The sequence below is a fragment of the Rattus norvegicus genome, chromosome 12 (assembly GCF_036323735.1).
Source record: "Rattus norvegicus strain BN/NHsdMcwi chromosome 12, GRCr8, whole genome shotgun sequence".
Taxonomy (NCBI): domain Eukaryota; kingdom Metazoa; phylum Chordata; class Mammalia; order Rodentia; family Muridae; genus Rattus; species Rattus norvegicus.
Genome location: NC_086030.1, coordinates 10631559 through 10645685, shown reverse-complemented (window position 1 = coordinate 10645685; position 14127 = coordinate 10631559). Strand labels below are relative to the sequence as shown.

The 14127-nt window shown below is 47.6% G+C and overlaps 1 protein-coding gene across 8 annotated transcripts in view; it reads left to right on the top strand.

Moving 5' to 3' along the window:
- Positions 1–4140: 4140 nt before the first annotated feature.
- Positions 4141–14127, top strand: part of Tex26 (testis expressed 26) — a 31516-nt gene continuing 21529 nt past the window's right edge. For 3 of the 8 annotated variants that reach the window (XR_010056409.1, XR_010056408.1, XM_006248813.5), the window contains exons 1-2: positions 4141–4289; positions 10316–10400. Coding sequence is in view for 5 of the 8 variants with exons in the window: in XM_006248813.5 (XP_006248875.1) it covers positions 4211–4289; positions 10316–10400 (164 nt within the window). In the remaining 3 variants the exon portion in view is untranslated. Of the gene's footprint in view, positions 4290–4357; positions 4416–10315; positions 10401–14127 lie in introns of those variants that run through there. The other 5 variants (XR_005491661.2, XM_063271574.1, XM_006248811.5 and 2 more) reach the window with 5 other exon arrangements.

Genomic DNA, 14127 nt, shown 5'->3' with positions numbered 1-14127 from the left:
GAGTCCTTGTCACCCAGTGTTAGGCACCCTTTAGATGTGGCTCAGGGGAAAGTGTTTCTTCCTTTGCTGGCCCTGTCTGTTCAATGAGCTCTCCGGTCTGGTTTTACTGATGTGGTTTTAATCGGCCCAGGTGCTCCCACATCCCCTCTTGCCTTTGGTTAAGTTTGCAGCCTGCACAAGTCATTCATCAGTCTGTGCCTCCTAGGGGATACTGCACAGGTCCTGGGGTTCATAGCCAGAATGGGGTGCACACTCATTCTGCCTCAGGGTTTGCACCTTCAGCAAAGCTAAATATTGCTTGTAAAACGGGCAAAGCCAGCCTGGATGCTTCACATGGTGCGAAGTAATTTAGAGCCAGGCATAGCCTGGTGCCCAGGCTAACCTTCTCTCTCCCTCCTCACCAGAGTTTACAACTTGACAGCCATGACTGCTGCCTGCTCCCTCTTACCACCCATTGTCTTAAGCAGTTCACATCCTGTGTGCAGAGAAAGATTCGTTACAGATGGTATTCATTGGGAAAAAAAACCATTAACTCTTAACCCGCTCGGTCGAAATCTCCCTAGCTTAGGATCTACACAAAACCACAGAGGCGCATTAAAGACCCAGATATTTTGCTTTCTAAGGAACAGTTCTAACTTCTCCTTTTGGAAAACGAGGTCACAGTTTAAAGTTCCAGCTTGGTGCCTTCCCTCCACCGTGTCAGTGAGCTTCTGCTGACCTGTAGCTCTGGTGACCTGTAACCCCTCTGCTGGGCTCCCAGGGCCACCTCTGAGCCCGGTTGTCTTAGCTCTGTGCACACACTGCCCCCACTGATCTTCACAGCCCAGCGCCAACAAATTCTTCAGCGTCTCTGGACCCCGTTTTTCTTCCCCTCCTCTTTACCTGGCTACCTCCACTCATCCTTGAGAGGTAGGCATTGTTTTCTTTCAGCGTGCTAACTCCAAGCCCCTATCTAGCGTGCTCCTTGCAACATTATAGCGCAGTCTATAGACAATACCCAAGCGGTGTTTGTTGAGAGAAGAAAGAAGAAAAGAGAGTGCGCAACACGCGCAACCAAGCCTACATTGGCTTAATCATTTATGGGGTTGCCTCAGGCCAACGAAATTTAATGCCAGGAACTTGGTAGTGCCATTCACAGCAAAGCAGACCCAGACAAAAATATGTGTGTTGAGTAGAGAGATGAGACACTACAGCATCAACGGAGACGTAGAGTAGGAACGAGGCAAAAGAGAGATTCCTTGGCTTGTGTGGGTTACCACTGATAAGCTGTTGTTGGGATTATCTTCTCTGTAAGCCCCGTGTTTACAGACAAGGCAACAGGAGCTCACAAATGGAGCTGCTTTACCCCGAGGGCCCCCAGAAGGAAAGTGGCAAAGATGTCTCCTGGATCTGCAGTCAGCGCACACCCTGCGTTTGAGCTTGTCGAAGACAAGACGGATCTGAGATATTAATAAGAGCTCACTTTAAAAAATCCTATATGCTCGCTGCTCCGCTTTAAAAATATATTTATCTTAAATTATGCTATGCTAATTAGCCCTACCACTTCCAGACAGCTAATCTGTTATTGGGTGTTACTTTCTTAATTTAGATGCCACTACTAAACCCTAATTTAGACGCATTCCTTTTTAAATAACATTGACAGAAGTCTGTGCCTCCCAACGTTTTCTGCTGTTCATTGCGTTAAAATGTCTTACATTCCCTACACCGCATGCATGAGGCTCTGGCACCAGAAAACTGGATTAGCTCCTCATTTTAAAGACGATGCTGGTTCTTGCAGAAGTCCCAAGTCTAATTCCCAGCACCCACATCCGGACCCCCAGACCCATAACTGGTGACTCACGGCTGCCTGTTACTCCAGTTCCAAAGGACCTAATGCCCTGTTCTAGCCTCCTCCAGTACCTGCATGCGTGTGGCGCTCGCACACACATAGTCACACATTTAAAATAAATCATAAAAATGTTGCTTGCAGCTGTTTGGGGTCTTTGATGAGTTATTATTACACACACACACACACACACACACACACACAGAATGCTCACACACACCTTTGTTTTTTGACAGGATCTAGTGAGATCCAGCCCTGGCTGGCTGGCACTCACTATGTAGACCAGGTCTGTCTCAAATTCTCAGAGATCCATCTGCCTCTGCCTCCCGAGCGCTGGGATTAAAGGCTAAGGCAGGCTGTCAACCACCTTCTAAATAAGGTTCCAGAAATGTCCACTGTGCGTTTCCTGTTTTCTCTTCCCAAGAGCGAATGATAGCCGTTGTCTAATCTGGGGTCGTTCAGTAGTAACTAAAAACCTGCTACTATGTCACCAATAACCAAGCAGCTGCCAATGTTAGGAACAGGAAATACCTTCTGTACTCCACGATTAATACATAGCTTCCTGTGCTGTGGGGTCTCATACGTGAATGAGAGAGCTGCAATCAGTCGATCAATCATCCATCAGTCTATCGACCTGACAACACTACACGGTTACTGGAGGTTCAATGCTAAATGTTAATTCAAAATCAAACGAGCTCAGAGTATTTGTTATAAAGAGTTGAACGGAGGAGTGGGGTTGCTGTATGTCGCTGAACAAGGAGACCATAAGATAAAAGGGACACAGAGTTTATGGTGTCCAGCTGGACCACGGAGACAAGCCCAGATCATGATATCCGGGAGGAAAGCTATGGTGGGCATTTCCGCCCACGCTGTCCACATCCTCACTAAAGAAGAACTGGGGTCCCTGATGAAGTCCTTCCCTTTTCCCTCCGAGCCCACTTGGAAATGTTCCTATTTGAAAATTGCTATTTGATTTGCTGTCTAGAATTTCATAATAACTTGCTAAGTTTTGGCTTAGGATCAGGACAGAACTTCCGAGTGTTGTTTGAAGTGGTCCTAAGCACATTTCTGCCCCTTCGTACCAGGCATTTATGCCAAATGGTCTTCCGACTACCGGTAACCATAGAAACCAAAATATTGATGGATTCTGAAAAGCCCTGAAGATGGTCTGTGGCCTGCATCATCTCCTATTCAGCCAAGATTTAGTTCTTTATGTAAACAGGCCCAGCCATGTCATTAGTGTGCAAATTTGCTTATCTTTCATAGATGATAAAATTGTATGCACAGCAATGATTTTTTTTTTTAAATAAAGCTCCTCGTGGATAGGTGGGTAGGACGGGTGGACCCGTGTACAGTAACAAAGTGGCCCCCACTACACCCCTATGGTTGGCATCAGGAATATAGTTTGGGCTTCTACATATTTTTCTCTTTTTAAAAATAGGGTCCGGTGTATCCCAGTCTGCCCCTGGACAAACCGTAGAGTAGAGGATGACACCGCTGCATCCATGCGCTCCCATGCGCTGGGATTGCAGGCCTGAGCCCGCCATGCCTGGACACCGCTGTGCTCTCCATAGTCAGTCTGTGCCCATTGTTTCCCTGCAGTAACTAGATGCTGGCCTAGGCTGCTCCAGGTTGACCACACACGCTGTGAGGTATCCCAGTATACCAATCTTTCTCGTCCTTGAGTGTAGTCGCCATATCCTACAGATTTCCCTGCCACGCATTTGCTTACACTGAAAATTATGAGTGGCCACACATCTGCGGTTGGGCATCTGACAGTCTGCTTCCGGGTTTTTAACATTTGTAGTAGTTACTATTTTGGAGACAAGGCATCTCTTTCCAGGGTTGGGCTGCTCCTGCCTTAGCCTCCTGAGTTTGGGGATCACAGGTACACCAGGCTGAAATAAACTTTTTTTCAGTTTTCTCCTATTTGCCAATACACAAAACTATACACAAAACTCGTAGAAAGTATTGTAAGGACTAGAGCAGCGGTTCTCCACCTTCCTAATGCCGTGACCCTTTAGTGCAGTTCCTCATGTTGTGGCGACCCCCGGCTACAAATTATTTCGTGGCTACTTCATAACTGTAATTTTGCTACGGTTATGAATAGTAATGCAGAATGGTAATATCTGTTTTCCAATGGTCTTAGGTGACCCCTGTGAAAGGGTCATTCGACACTCCCAAAGGGGTCGCAGTTCACAGGTTGAGAACTACTGGATTAGGGAACTCCAGGAAAGTCAGGTATTTGCGCGATGCGCCCACCCTCTGGGTCCAGGGGCGGAGACTGAGAGAAGGCTTGCTGTGTCTCCATAACGACGCATCACAAAGGCACTGTCAGAGGGTGGGGCACAGAGTGGAGTATTTCTGCCTTGCCGGGGAGGGAAGATGGCCTTTTGGGACGAGATGGCCCGGTGTAGTGATGAGGTTCGGTACCCCCCTCAATGTGACCCCAAGCTCCAGTCAAGTAAGACTGCCCACGCTGCGGGTCTGCGGGGCGTGGTGTGCTGTGTGTGCGGTGGAGTTGGTTGAAATAAGGCACTTTTTGCCCAAGGGCATGAATCCTGAGGGTTTTGCCTCACTCTTAGAGAAGGTAGGGAGGCACAAGTGAATCGGGGAGAATGATCAGCAGCCCTTGACCTCGCTCCTACCCAGCCCTTTATACTCCCCTCTTTGAAACTCGGGTGTCCCTTTAAATACTTCAGGAAACCCCTGAGGGGGACAGGATAAAGCCACAGTTAGTGTCCTTCCAAGGACAACGGGGCGGAAGACAAGTGAACAGAATCTTGAGAGGGGGAGAAGGAGCGGGACTGCTTCTTTAAGTCGCAAACAGCCATACAGTGGGGCGGGCGGGGGAGGGGCGGGATCCGCCGGCCGGGGCTGCTCTGCTTGCAGACAGGGCTGGGAGCTGAGCCTGCTTCAAAGGCTCTCTGCCAGGTGACAGATGGAGAGCCTGGCTCTGCGGTTCTGCTTGCGGAGGCAGCGGGCTTACCAGCTCAGCGTTTTGAGTTGCTGGAGAGACAACCTCCCCTGGCTATTAGCTGCGACACCAGTAGCTTTATTACTGACTGCGCAGTCAGCTTATCCATCCCTTCGGAGCAATAATGGCCGGCTGCAGCCGTCTAGCAGAGCCGACTACGGGGGGGGGGCTGTGAGGATTCTTTAGAAGGATGCTCCTAAGAGAACAATGAAGTGGGTGTTTACATTCCAATCTAGTTCTGTGTAAACGGAGACTGGAAAGGGCTGGGGGTGGGGTGGGGAGCGTATTCGGTTAAAAATGTTAAATGTTTTCAGGTTCTATGGGACAGCAAGGTCAGGAGATGGAGGAGGGCAAAGCTCCAAGAATTCCCAAGGAGACTCCTTAATTTCCATTCCCTTTTTTCTGAGCACTCTGTCAGGGTTTCTCCAAGGCCAGTAGTCTCCTTCCTTGTCTGGAACAGCTAAGAGTTAGGATTCCTCCTCTTACCGAATTGACCACATGCCACAGGACTTCCGGTGCTACAGAAACTGCCAGGGACTCTACTTCCTACACTCAGTACCCAACTCCAAATGTTCAGACCGAGCCATCCTGCTCTTGACCAGGTGGTTTCATGCGTGTCCCAGCAGAGCCTTCCTGTCCTCCTTGGAAACTTCCAGAAGCTTAGAGTGCAGTGAAGAGGGCCCAGGCTGTTAGAAGGAAGCCATGGTTGATTACAGATCTCTTCCATTGAGCCTTCACCTTCTTCTCCTGGGTCATCTACCCCCTCAGTCTTGGGCCTGTCACAGCCACAACCCCATCTTCCACTGCCATTAAAGTCACCCTCCCAAAAGGAGTGTGCAACATGTCACATCTAATTTTTTTTTTCTTTTCTTTTTTTCGGAGCTGGGGACCGAACCCAGGGCCTTGTGCTTGCTAGGCAAGCGCTCTACCACTGAGCTAAGTCCCCAACCCCCACATCTAATTTTTGACCCCCAAATAGGAGACAGTTGATACCTGTTGTCGAGTCACTCCTGAGCATAAATGAACTATCCTGGGCTATCTTGTCACAGATGCTACAAAGTCCTGGCTTTAAACATTAAGTTATTTTCTCACCAGCCAGCTCTAGGTTCTAAGTGCAGACAGGGACGTGTGCTCTTGAGGCTCAGAACTTTTTTTTTTTGGACAGGGTCTCACTGTGTAACCTCAGCTAGCCTAGAACCCTCTACGTAGCTCACTCTGGTCTCAAACTCATAGAGACATAGAGATAAGGCTGCCTCTCCCTCCTGAGTGCTGAAATTCAAGATTTATGTCACCACACCCTGATTATGCACACAGCGATGAACACCATGGATAAGTCACCACGGTTCCCAGGGTAAGGCTTTAGGAGGTAGGGAGTGAAAGGGGACCTTGGCAACCAGGCTGTTTCTTCACCCACAGCGAGCCATTTGCTGTGCCTGACTCTTGACTTCACATCTCTCTTTCCCTGCCAGACCCCTATCAAACTAAACCACAGCTCAGACGCGCCCCTTTAATCCCTCTGCGAAATGCCCCCCCCAACCCCCACCCAATTTGAGCAAGAGAAAAGTGTCTTCCTCAGGGAGCCAGGATCCCACAGGAAGTCAGCCCTCTACTGGGTCTGTTCCCCAGGACTCACAGCGTCTCCACTGGACTGTGTGGGTTCCCGAGTCAGGACAGGGCTGTGTGCCCCAGTGCCCAGCATGATGTTAGCAGAGGATCAGAGGAACTAGAGCTAGAGAGGAAAGAACCAACTAGAAGGACGGCAGAATCACAGGAGAGATTAGGTCTGGGGCCACAGAGAAAGCCTTAGGGATACCACCGACCGCCGAGACACCAGAGACATACAAAGATCTCACCGGAAACAGTTTGGACACTGGTCTATGGATTACGGATTCTCAAGTACTAAAGAGGATTAACTCCGATAACACCATTTTCAGAAACTTTGTCAATGGAGGTCAAAGCACGCACATCTGTAACTGACAAAAACGGATTATTATAGGGTGAGCACTCAACATGAATCAGGGATGGGCCGGAGGTCAGATGGGCGATCAGGTGCGTCAGGATTAGACAGCAGCCAGAAGCTACTGGTCTCTGCTTAGGTGGCACGGGAAACAGGAGACCTTCTTGGCTCCTTCTTGGCTTCCGGCCCTGGAAGCAACCAGGCCTGCTGCTCCTGTCTGGACAGGTTCGTAGAGCCAGGCCCTCTGCAGACCTCGCAATCAGTTGCCAGTCCTCGGCTGTCCTTGGCTCTACTCGGCTCTTCGCGGCTGTCCTCGGCTCTTCGCGGCTGTCCTCGGCTGTCCTAGGCAGGAATATGCTCCACCATGTGATTCTGTGTGATTGACTGGAAGGCATCACCTGGAGCAGGCCAGGTGTTCATCACCAGTGTTCGCCAGCATATCTGGGTCTGATGAAAGTTATCTTGCAGATTCTATGGAAATGTGCACGCGCGTGTGCGCGCATGCGTGTGCACTCACACTTCTACACACACATACTCCTATACACACATACACATCAATACACACACATACACACAAATTAGAGACATTTCAATCCATAGTCTTATGAAGTATAAAAGTAATAATAATTACCCAGAAATGTAAAATGAGAAAACGACTGAATTTTGACTTCACGTTGAACACGCTAGGAGGCGATATGCTCTGAAATCATATTGGATATTGGCCCTACCTGCAAGCCACTATGAACTGCAAGGAACTGACTGAGTTACTACCAGGGCAAGCAGCATATGCAGCGTGGGTATGAACAATACAAGCTGAAAGGAGCTGGATGGCATCACTGTACTCAAGCTAATTTCTAGAATTTTGGTCTTGCATTGTGGTTGACTGAAATACTCATTAAAATTGCAGAGAAGGGGACAGCCGTATTCCTAGCAAATTCTGTGGCACTCTGTTGTTGTAGGGAGCTGGGCAGATAAACTCTGCTGCTGCTGCTGCTGCTGCTGCTGCTGCTGCCGCCGCCGCTGCTGCCGCCGCTGCCGCTGCCGCTGCCGCCCACAAGCAGACCTCAGCATCCTTCTAGAATCGTCTGGCACTGTTTCCATCATATGAAGACTCTCAGGATACCATATGCTGGTTTTCTCTTGGATTAGCCAGCTGTTCTGTTCAGCCTGTTTTTCACTGGGTTCCTTCCTAAAACCCGGGCTTTAGCCACGGATGTTTGTATGAGTACACTGTAGTTGTCTTCAGATACACCAGAAGAGGGCATCAGATCCCATTACAGAAGCCACGGATGTTTGAATAAGGGAATTTATATATGAATTTGTAAACCAAAATGGCAGGCGCCAAACCCCTAAGATGGTGACCTTAGTTACTTTTCTATTGTTGTGACAAAACAGCATGACCAACATGACTTGCAAAAGAAAGCATTTAATTTGGGGTCTCACCAGAGGGTTAGAGTTCACGACCATTGCGTCAAGGACCACGGCAGCAGGCAGGCACGCATGGTACTGGAACAGTAGCTAATCCACAAGCATGAGGCAGAGTAATAGGGCAAGGAGCAGAGAGAGACACTGGACCTGGCGGGCTCTTTTGAAACCTCAGTCCGCCCACAGTGGACACAGCTCTTCCAACAAGGCCACACCTCCCAATCCTTCCCAAATCACCCAACTGGTGACTAAGTATTCAAATATATGAGCCTATGGGGGTATTCTGATTCAAACCACCACACCTATTATGTCTGTGTTTGCATGTATGTATGTATGTATGTATGCATGTATGTATGTATGTATATATATGTATGTATGTACAAATCAGCATAGGATTTAGGACTTACCTTCACACCAGATCCTAGGCTTCCTTGCAGAATTTCAACGAGCAAGCCCATGGAAAAGGACTGACATTTATTAAGGACTCGAACATTGGGGATAAGAGAGCAATGTACTCTCCCAGGGAGCATCCAGCCTCCCTGTCTTTATGATGAGCTCACACAAGTGGCCCCGCAGCTTTCTAAGTCACAGCATTTCAAGGGTGTAACTCACAGCACAGTTGAACGATGAAGCAAAACTTAACATTTGCACGCTAAGAGGTATAAGCAAGCTTGCTTCCTCCTTGATGACATCGTGAGGTGCTTTTTCACGTTGTTTAAGGTGCTGTTGCGATGTAAAGAGAGCAGCTCTGATCCGGTAAACCACAAGGTCACCGACTTCTGGCCCTAAGCATTTTTCTGGTCTTTAGCATCCACGTTTGAGGTATCTTTGTGTGGACATACCCGGTCTCTGCAGGCGGCTTCTCTCCCCGTGTCCCTTTAAGTTTCAATCGGGCCTCATACAGATCAGGATACAGAGGCCTGGAGGAGGGTTGTGCTGGACATGAGATAGAGAGACAAGACGGTGTCTAGGATACCCCTGAGTGCACAGATAGTCTGAAGAGACTCCGACCAGCTCAAACACAGTGGGCATGGCTCCGGCAGGCCCGGTCCTTCTCCCCGTTCCCTCTGCATTCCTAAAACCATTAGATCACATTCCTGAGGCTAGCTCCTGAGGCCTATCCCTCTTATTTGGCCACTTCCTCCTCCTGAGGCTGACCACCAAGGTCCAGCTATCGAAGTACTGAAATCCCGAAATCGAAAGCCCCCTTTGGTTCTCCTGATTAACGCGCCCAATCAAACACCTCATCCTAACACAGGGTTTCCCCTTTACCTTTATAAACCGACATTTTTCTGTTGGCTGCATCTGGCTCCTCTCTATCCAGAGGCAGTCCTGTGTCACCTCTGGGACAAATAACCATTCCTCCTCTCCCTTGTATCCATCCTTCTTCTCATCTTGACTTTATTCCTTATCCCTGCCCTCTGTCCCTCTGGGGCAAGTAAATCCCCTCTTTGTGCTGAGAACTTAATCTTGAGGTGTCTTGAGCCATCTTCCGAGGTCCCCACATTTTCCTAACGATGCAAGTTGGTCACTAAAATATGATAGGGGACACCTGGAGTTCCAATCAACTGCTTTCCTCACACTCTGTGACACCATCCTTGCAGTGGTTCAAATAGCATGCATTCAGGACAGGAGAAGAGTTAAGAGCACCTCCAGTTCTTGCAGTGACCCGAGTTCGATTCCCAGCACCCACATCAGGTAGCTCGAAATCATCCGATGGCCTCTTCTGGCCTCTTCAGTCACTGGCTCATGTGGCACTCATTTGCACTCATAATCACTTAAATAAAAAAAAAATACCGGGGCTGGGGATTTAGCTCAGTGGTAGAGCGCTTACCTAGGAAGCGCAAGGCCCTGGGTTCGGTCCCCAGCTCCGAAAAAAAGAACCAAAAAAAAAAAAAAAATACCTTGTAGGAATGCTCAGAAAAGGTAACAGGTCTGTCTTGATGTTAGCATCAAGCTGATAATAATACCCATCTTCCTTTTCCTACTAAGACCTAAATTGACCGTTGGACCCTAATATGAAATCACTGTACAGATTTTTTTCTTTTACAATATTATTTTAATTGTGCAAACATCTGGCTAGGATATTCTGCTTTTTGCCACATTTCACATCGCTCCCGTGTCCTTTTAGCAGGTGACACCAACTGGGATTCCTACGCAACTACCATGAAGACGGCATTCACACCTAAAAGAGGGATAGTGCCCGATTTAATACGGTAGGTGTCTGCTTCCGTCACGACGACAAACCCATTGCAATCTGACTTCGCCTTCTATCAATCCAAAACAAGTAGAAATAGCAACCGGAAACACTAGTAGGGCAGTATGCATTCCTCCACGGATCTCGAGAATCCATCTTTCAAACTTCAAGGCCAGACTTGCTATAAGGAAATTAGAAAAATCACCTACTGGTTCTTCTCAATGCCACTGAGCACGGTGGGTCGGTAGAGACCCGTGTTGATAAGTCAAGATGAGTTGAGGGCCTCCGGTGGACCATAGCAGACAGGCAGTGCGGCGACAGTAGAGTTGTTCAAGGGTATTTATCGCCACTAGCACTCATGCTGTCCTGGAAGCTCACATAGCTCCCTCTGTGCTTCCTTCCCTCTTCCAGTTACTGCAATCAGCTTGCAGCTTCTCCCCTAGACTCCTGCGAGCTAAAGGCTGTGGGCTTTCTGCCCCCTTCTGAGATCAGCGGAGGAAAAGAGTCTCAGTTATGTTTCTGTTGCTATGACAGGAATAAGAGTCGATTTAGGCTTACGGATCCAGAACGTTAGCGGACATATGTGACAGCAGGCAGCTGGAGCAGGAAGCTGAGAGAGCACATCTTCAGCTACAAAGCCGAGAGGGCAAACCGGAAGTGGGCTGGGCTCTAACTCTCAAAGCCCTCATAGCCACAGAAATGAGCTTCCACCAGCTAGAATGAGCCTCCTAAAGGTTTCATAACTTCTCCCAAACAGTGCCACTTAGTGTTGAAACAACCAGAGCTTATCCAGGACACTGCTCATCCCAACCACCACAGTGGATGAGCCGCAAGGACGGCAGCCCTGTCTTTCATTGTGCTACTGATGGGTGTGAGGTCAGCAGCGAGCGCCTACGCGGCACAGGCTTATTCTGTAAACCCATTCCGCTTGCAAGACTCTGCTAGCCCTTGTTATCCCTGCGGCCCAGGAAGGCATCATGCCACCTCGGGCTCAGTTTTACTGCGACAGAGGGAGCGTCTCCCAAGTTAAGCCACTAACAGCAGTAAGGTCAAAGAAGTTATTTATTTTTATTCAGAGACGAACGAAGTGTTTGTTAAACCTACAGCAGCTCACAGCTGCAGGATTCTCAATGTCTGAGTTACTGGACGTCCCACTGAACGGGGGAAGTTACCACTGTCCCCTACTGAGGAATATGGCAGGTCCACGGGCACAGATAGGTGTCCAAAGAGGGACCATTTGGGATGAAATAGAAAGCCAGAGATATTCAGTGACTTTCAAATTCACATTAAAAAAAAGAAGAAGTTTTCATAGCCTCAAAGAATACTTCTAGCCCAATCTAAATACCAATGTTTTAAAATAAAATTTTAATCATTCTCAGTGGAGACTTCAAATGTCTTAGCACATTAATATCAACTGGGATCCTTTCCTAGTTCATTTGCTTGGCCACGGCTTTATATGACATATGACTTTTGAAAAATGAACTCTTTTTGATGATTTATTTCATTCCTTTGCTGGTGCTGTTGCTGCTGCTGCTGAAACCCAGAGACTTAGGCAAGCAACCTACCCCTGAGCCACAACCCAGCTCTCATGGTTGTTTATTCACTTATTTATTTTTGATTAAAACTTATATACATGTGTTTTTGCCTACATATATCCCACATGGGTGTATACGGGCATCAAATGAATGCAGTACCCACAGGGGCAAGAAGAGGGCGGTAGATTCCCCGGAACTGGTGTTAACAGACGGCTGTGAGCCACTGTGTAAACGCTGGGGAACCAAACACAGGTCCATAACAGGAATAGCAAATGCTCTTAAATGCTCAACGACGTCTTCTGTGCCCCTTGGTTTTGGAAGCAGTCTTACAATATAGCTCAGGCTGCTGTGGAACTACCTACACAGCCCAGTCTAGCTTCAAATTCATGCTCCGTTGGTTACACCCAAAGGAGTAAATTTCCTTCTTTAAATGCTTCACTCCATTCAGAAATGCTCCCCCCTGTTGTTTATTTCTCACTCTTTTAAATTAAAATATAGTTATTTTACCTCTTCCTTTCCTCCCTTCAACTCTTTCCATCTAAGCCCCGCCCCATCTTTCTCTAATTCACAACTCCTATTTAATTGTTGTTCCATGTTTATATGGATGTGTATTACATGTATTTGTTCCTAAATATGAAAATATAACCCGCTTAGTTCATATAATGTTGCTTGCTACGTACATGATTTCAGGGCTGACCGCTTGGCATTGGAAACCCATTGGTGCGCTCTTTCCTGGGGAAGATATTTCTCCCACTCTCGGTGACGTTTAGCTGTCTGCAGTCCTTTGCCTGCGGTTGAGGGCCTATGAGAGTCCGTTTTTCTTTCCGTGTTAGCATGTCTATTGGTGTCATCCATGGTCAGTCTTGTTTGGGCAGCCATGTTGTTGAGACTTCTGGGTGTAGCTTCGTTGGCATTTCTAGGAGATGCAAGTTTACAGCAAACTCCCTGTCCCTCTGGCTCTTGCAATAAATCTTTCTGCCCCCTCTTCCACCATTATCCCTGCGCCTTAGGTGCAGGAGTCGTATTGTAGACGCACCAGCTGGGGCTGGGCACCACGGGGCTGGGCACCACGGGGCTGGGCACCACGGAGTCGCTTGTTCTCTGTATTTCGATCGGTTATAGTTTTCTGTAATGGTGGATGTATGTTGCAAATATTTCACTGACAAGAGGTGAGATTTACACACAAAGATGTGTAGCCAGGACCCACAGGGAGAGAGGACAGGCAGTGTTTGTGTTTTGGGGTCAGAGTAACCTCACTCGATACAATCTTTTCTCCTCCACCCATCTACCTACGAAACCCATTGTCCTTTGCGGCTGAAGAGCAGACATATTTAAAGCTGTATGTGGAGCATGTATACACCGTGGAATACTTCCATACGCCAAGTGTGGTATATGTACCACGTTTTCAGTATCCATTCTCCGATTGAAGGACATTTAGATTGTGGAAGCCATTTATCCATCACCCTATTATACTTCTTTGTAACTGGATGTTATAATAGAAACTAAGTTGCAAGCATTCTCTTTAGAGTTCAGTTATGAGTTATTTTAGCACCCAATTGCTCAAAGATATATATAGATATAGATATAGATATATATCTTCATTTTATATCTATATCTATATAATGAAGTTAATAATTAGTAGATTTAAAGTAATTTTGGAGGAACTACATGTTGATGAGATAAAGGACCTCATGCACCCAGCCTCCTGGGTTGTGATTTTTAGGATGACAGGTCACTGGGCATCAACCGCCTTCTGCTTTTGTTTTTTTCTCCAGTGGACCAATGCTAGTGAGGCTAAAAGTCGGCCATCTATGAACGAGCAGATTGTCAGGGAGATCCCGTGCCAGGAATTCATTTAGAGATCAGGAGGAGATTGTTAATGACTGATCCACTGGTGACTTGGTGGGGAACCCATCCCATTTTATTAAAAACAAATGGCACAGCCCATCATGCATTAGTTAGTCCCCGTGTCGCAGATGGAGAAGTACACAGTCCACCTGACCAGACAGCTCCTGGGTTATGCTGATTGTTCTTCAGTGTTAACTCTTTAAATGTCACCTAACTCAGGACGGGCTTGGAAAACAAAGCAGGAGTTTTGACAAATGTTTTTAGATAATTTTTTTTTTGGTTCTTTTTTTCGGAGCTGGGGACCGAACCCAGGGCCTTGCGCTTCCTAGGTAAGCGCTCTACCACTGAGCTAAATCCCCAGCC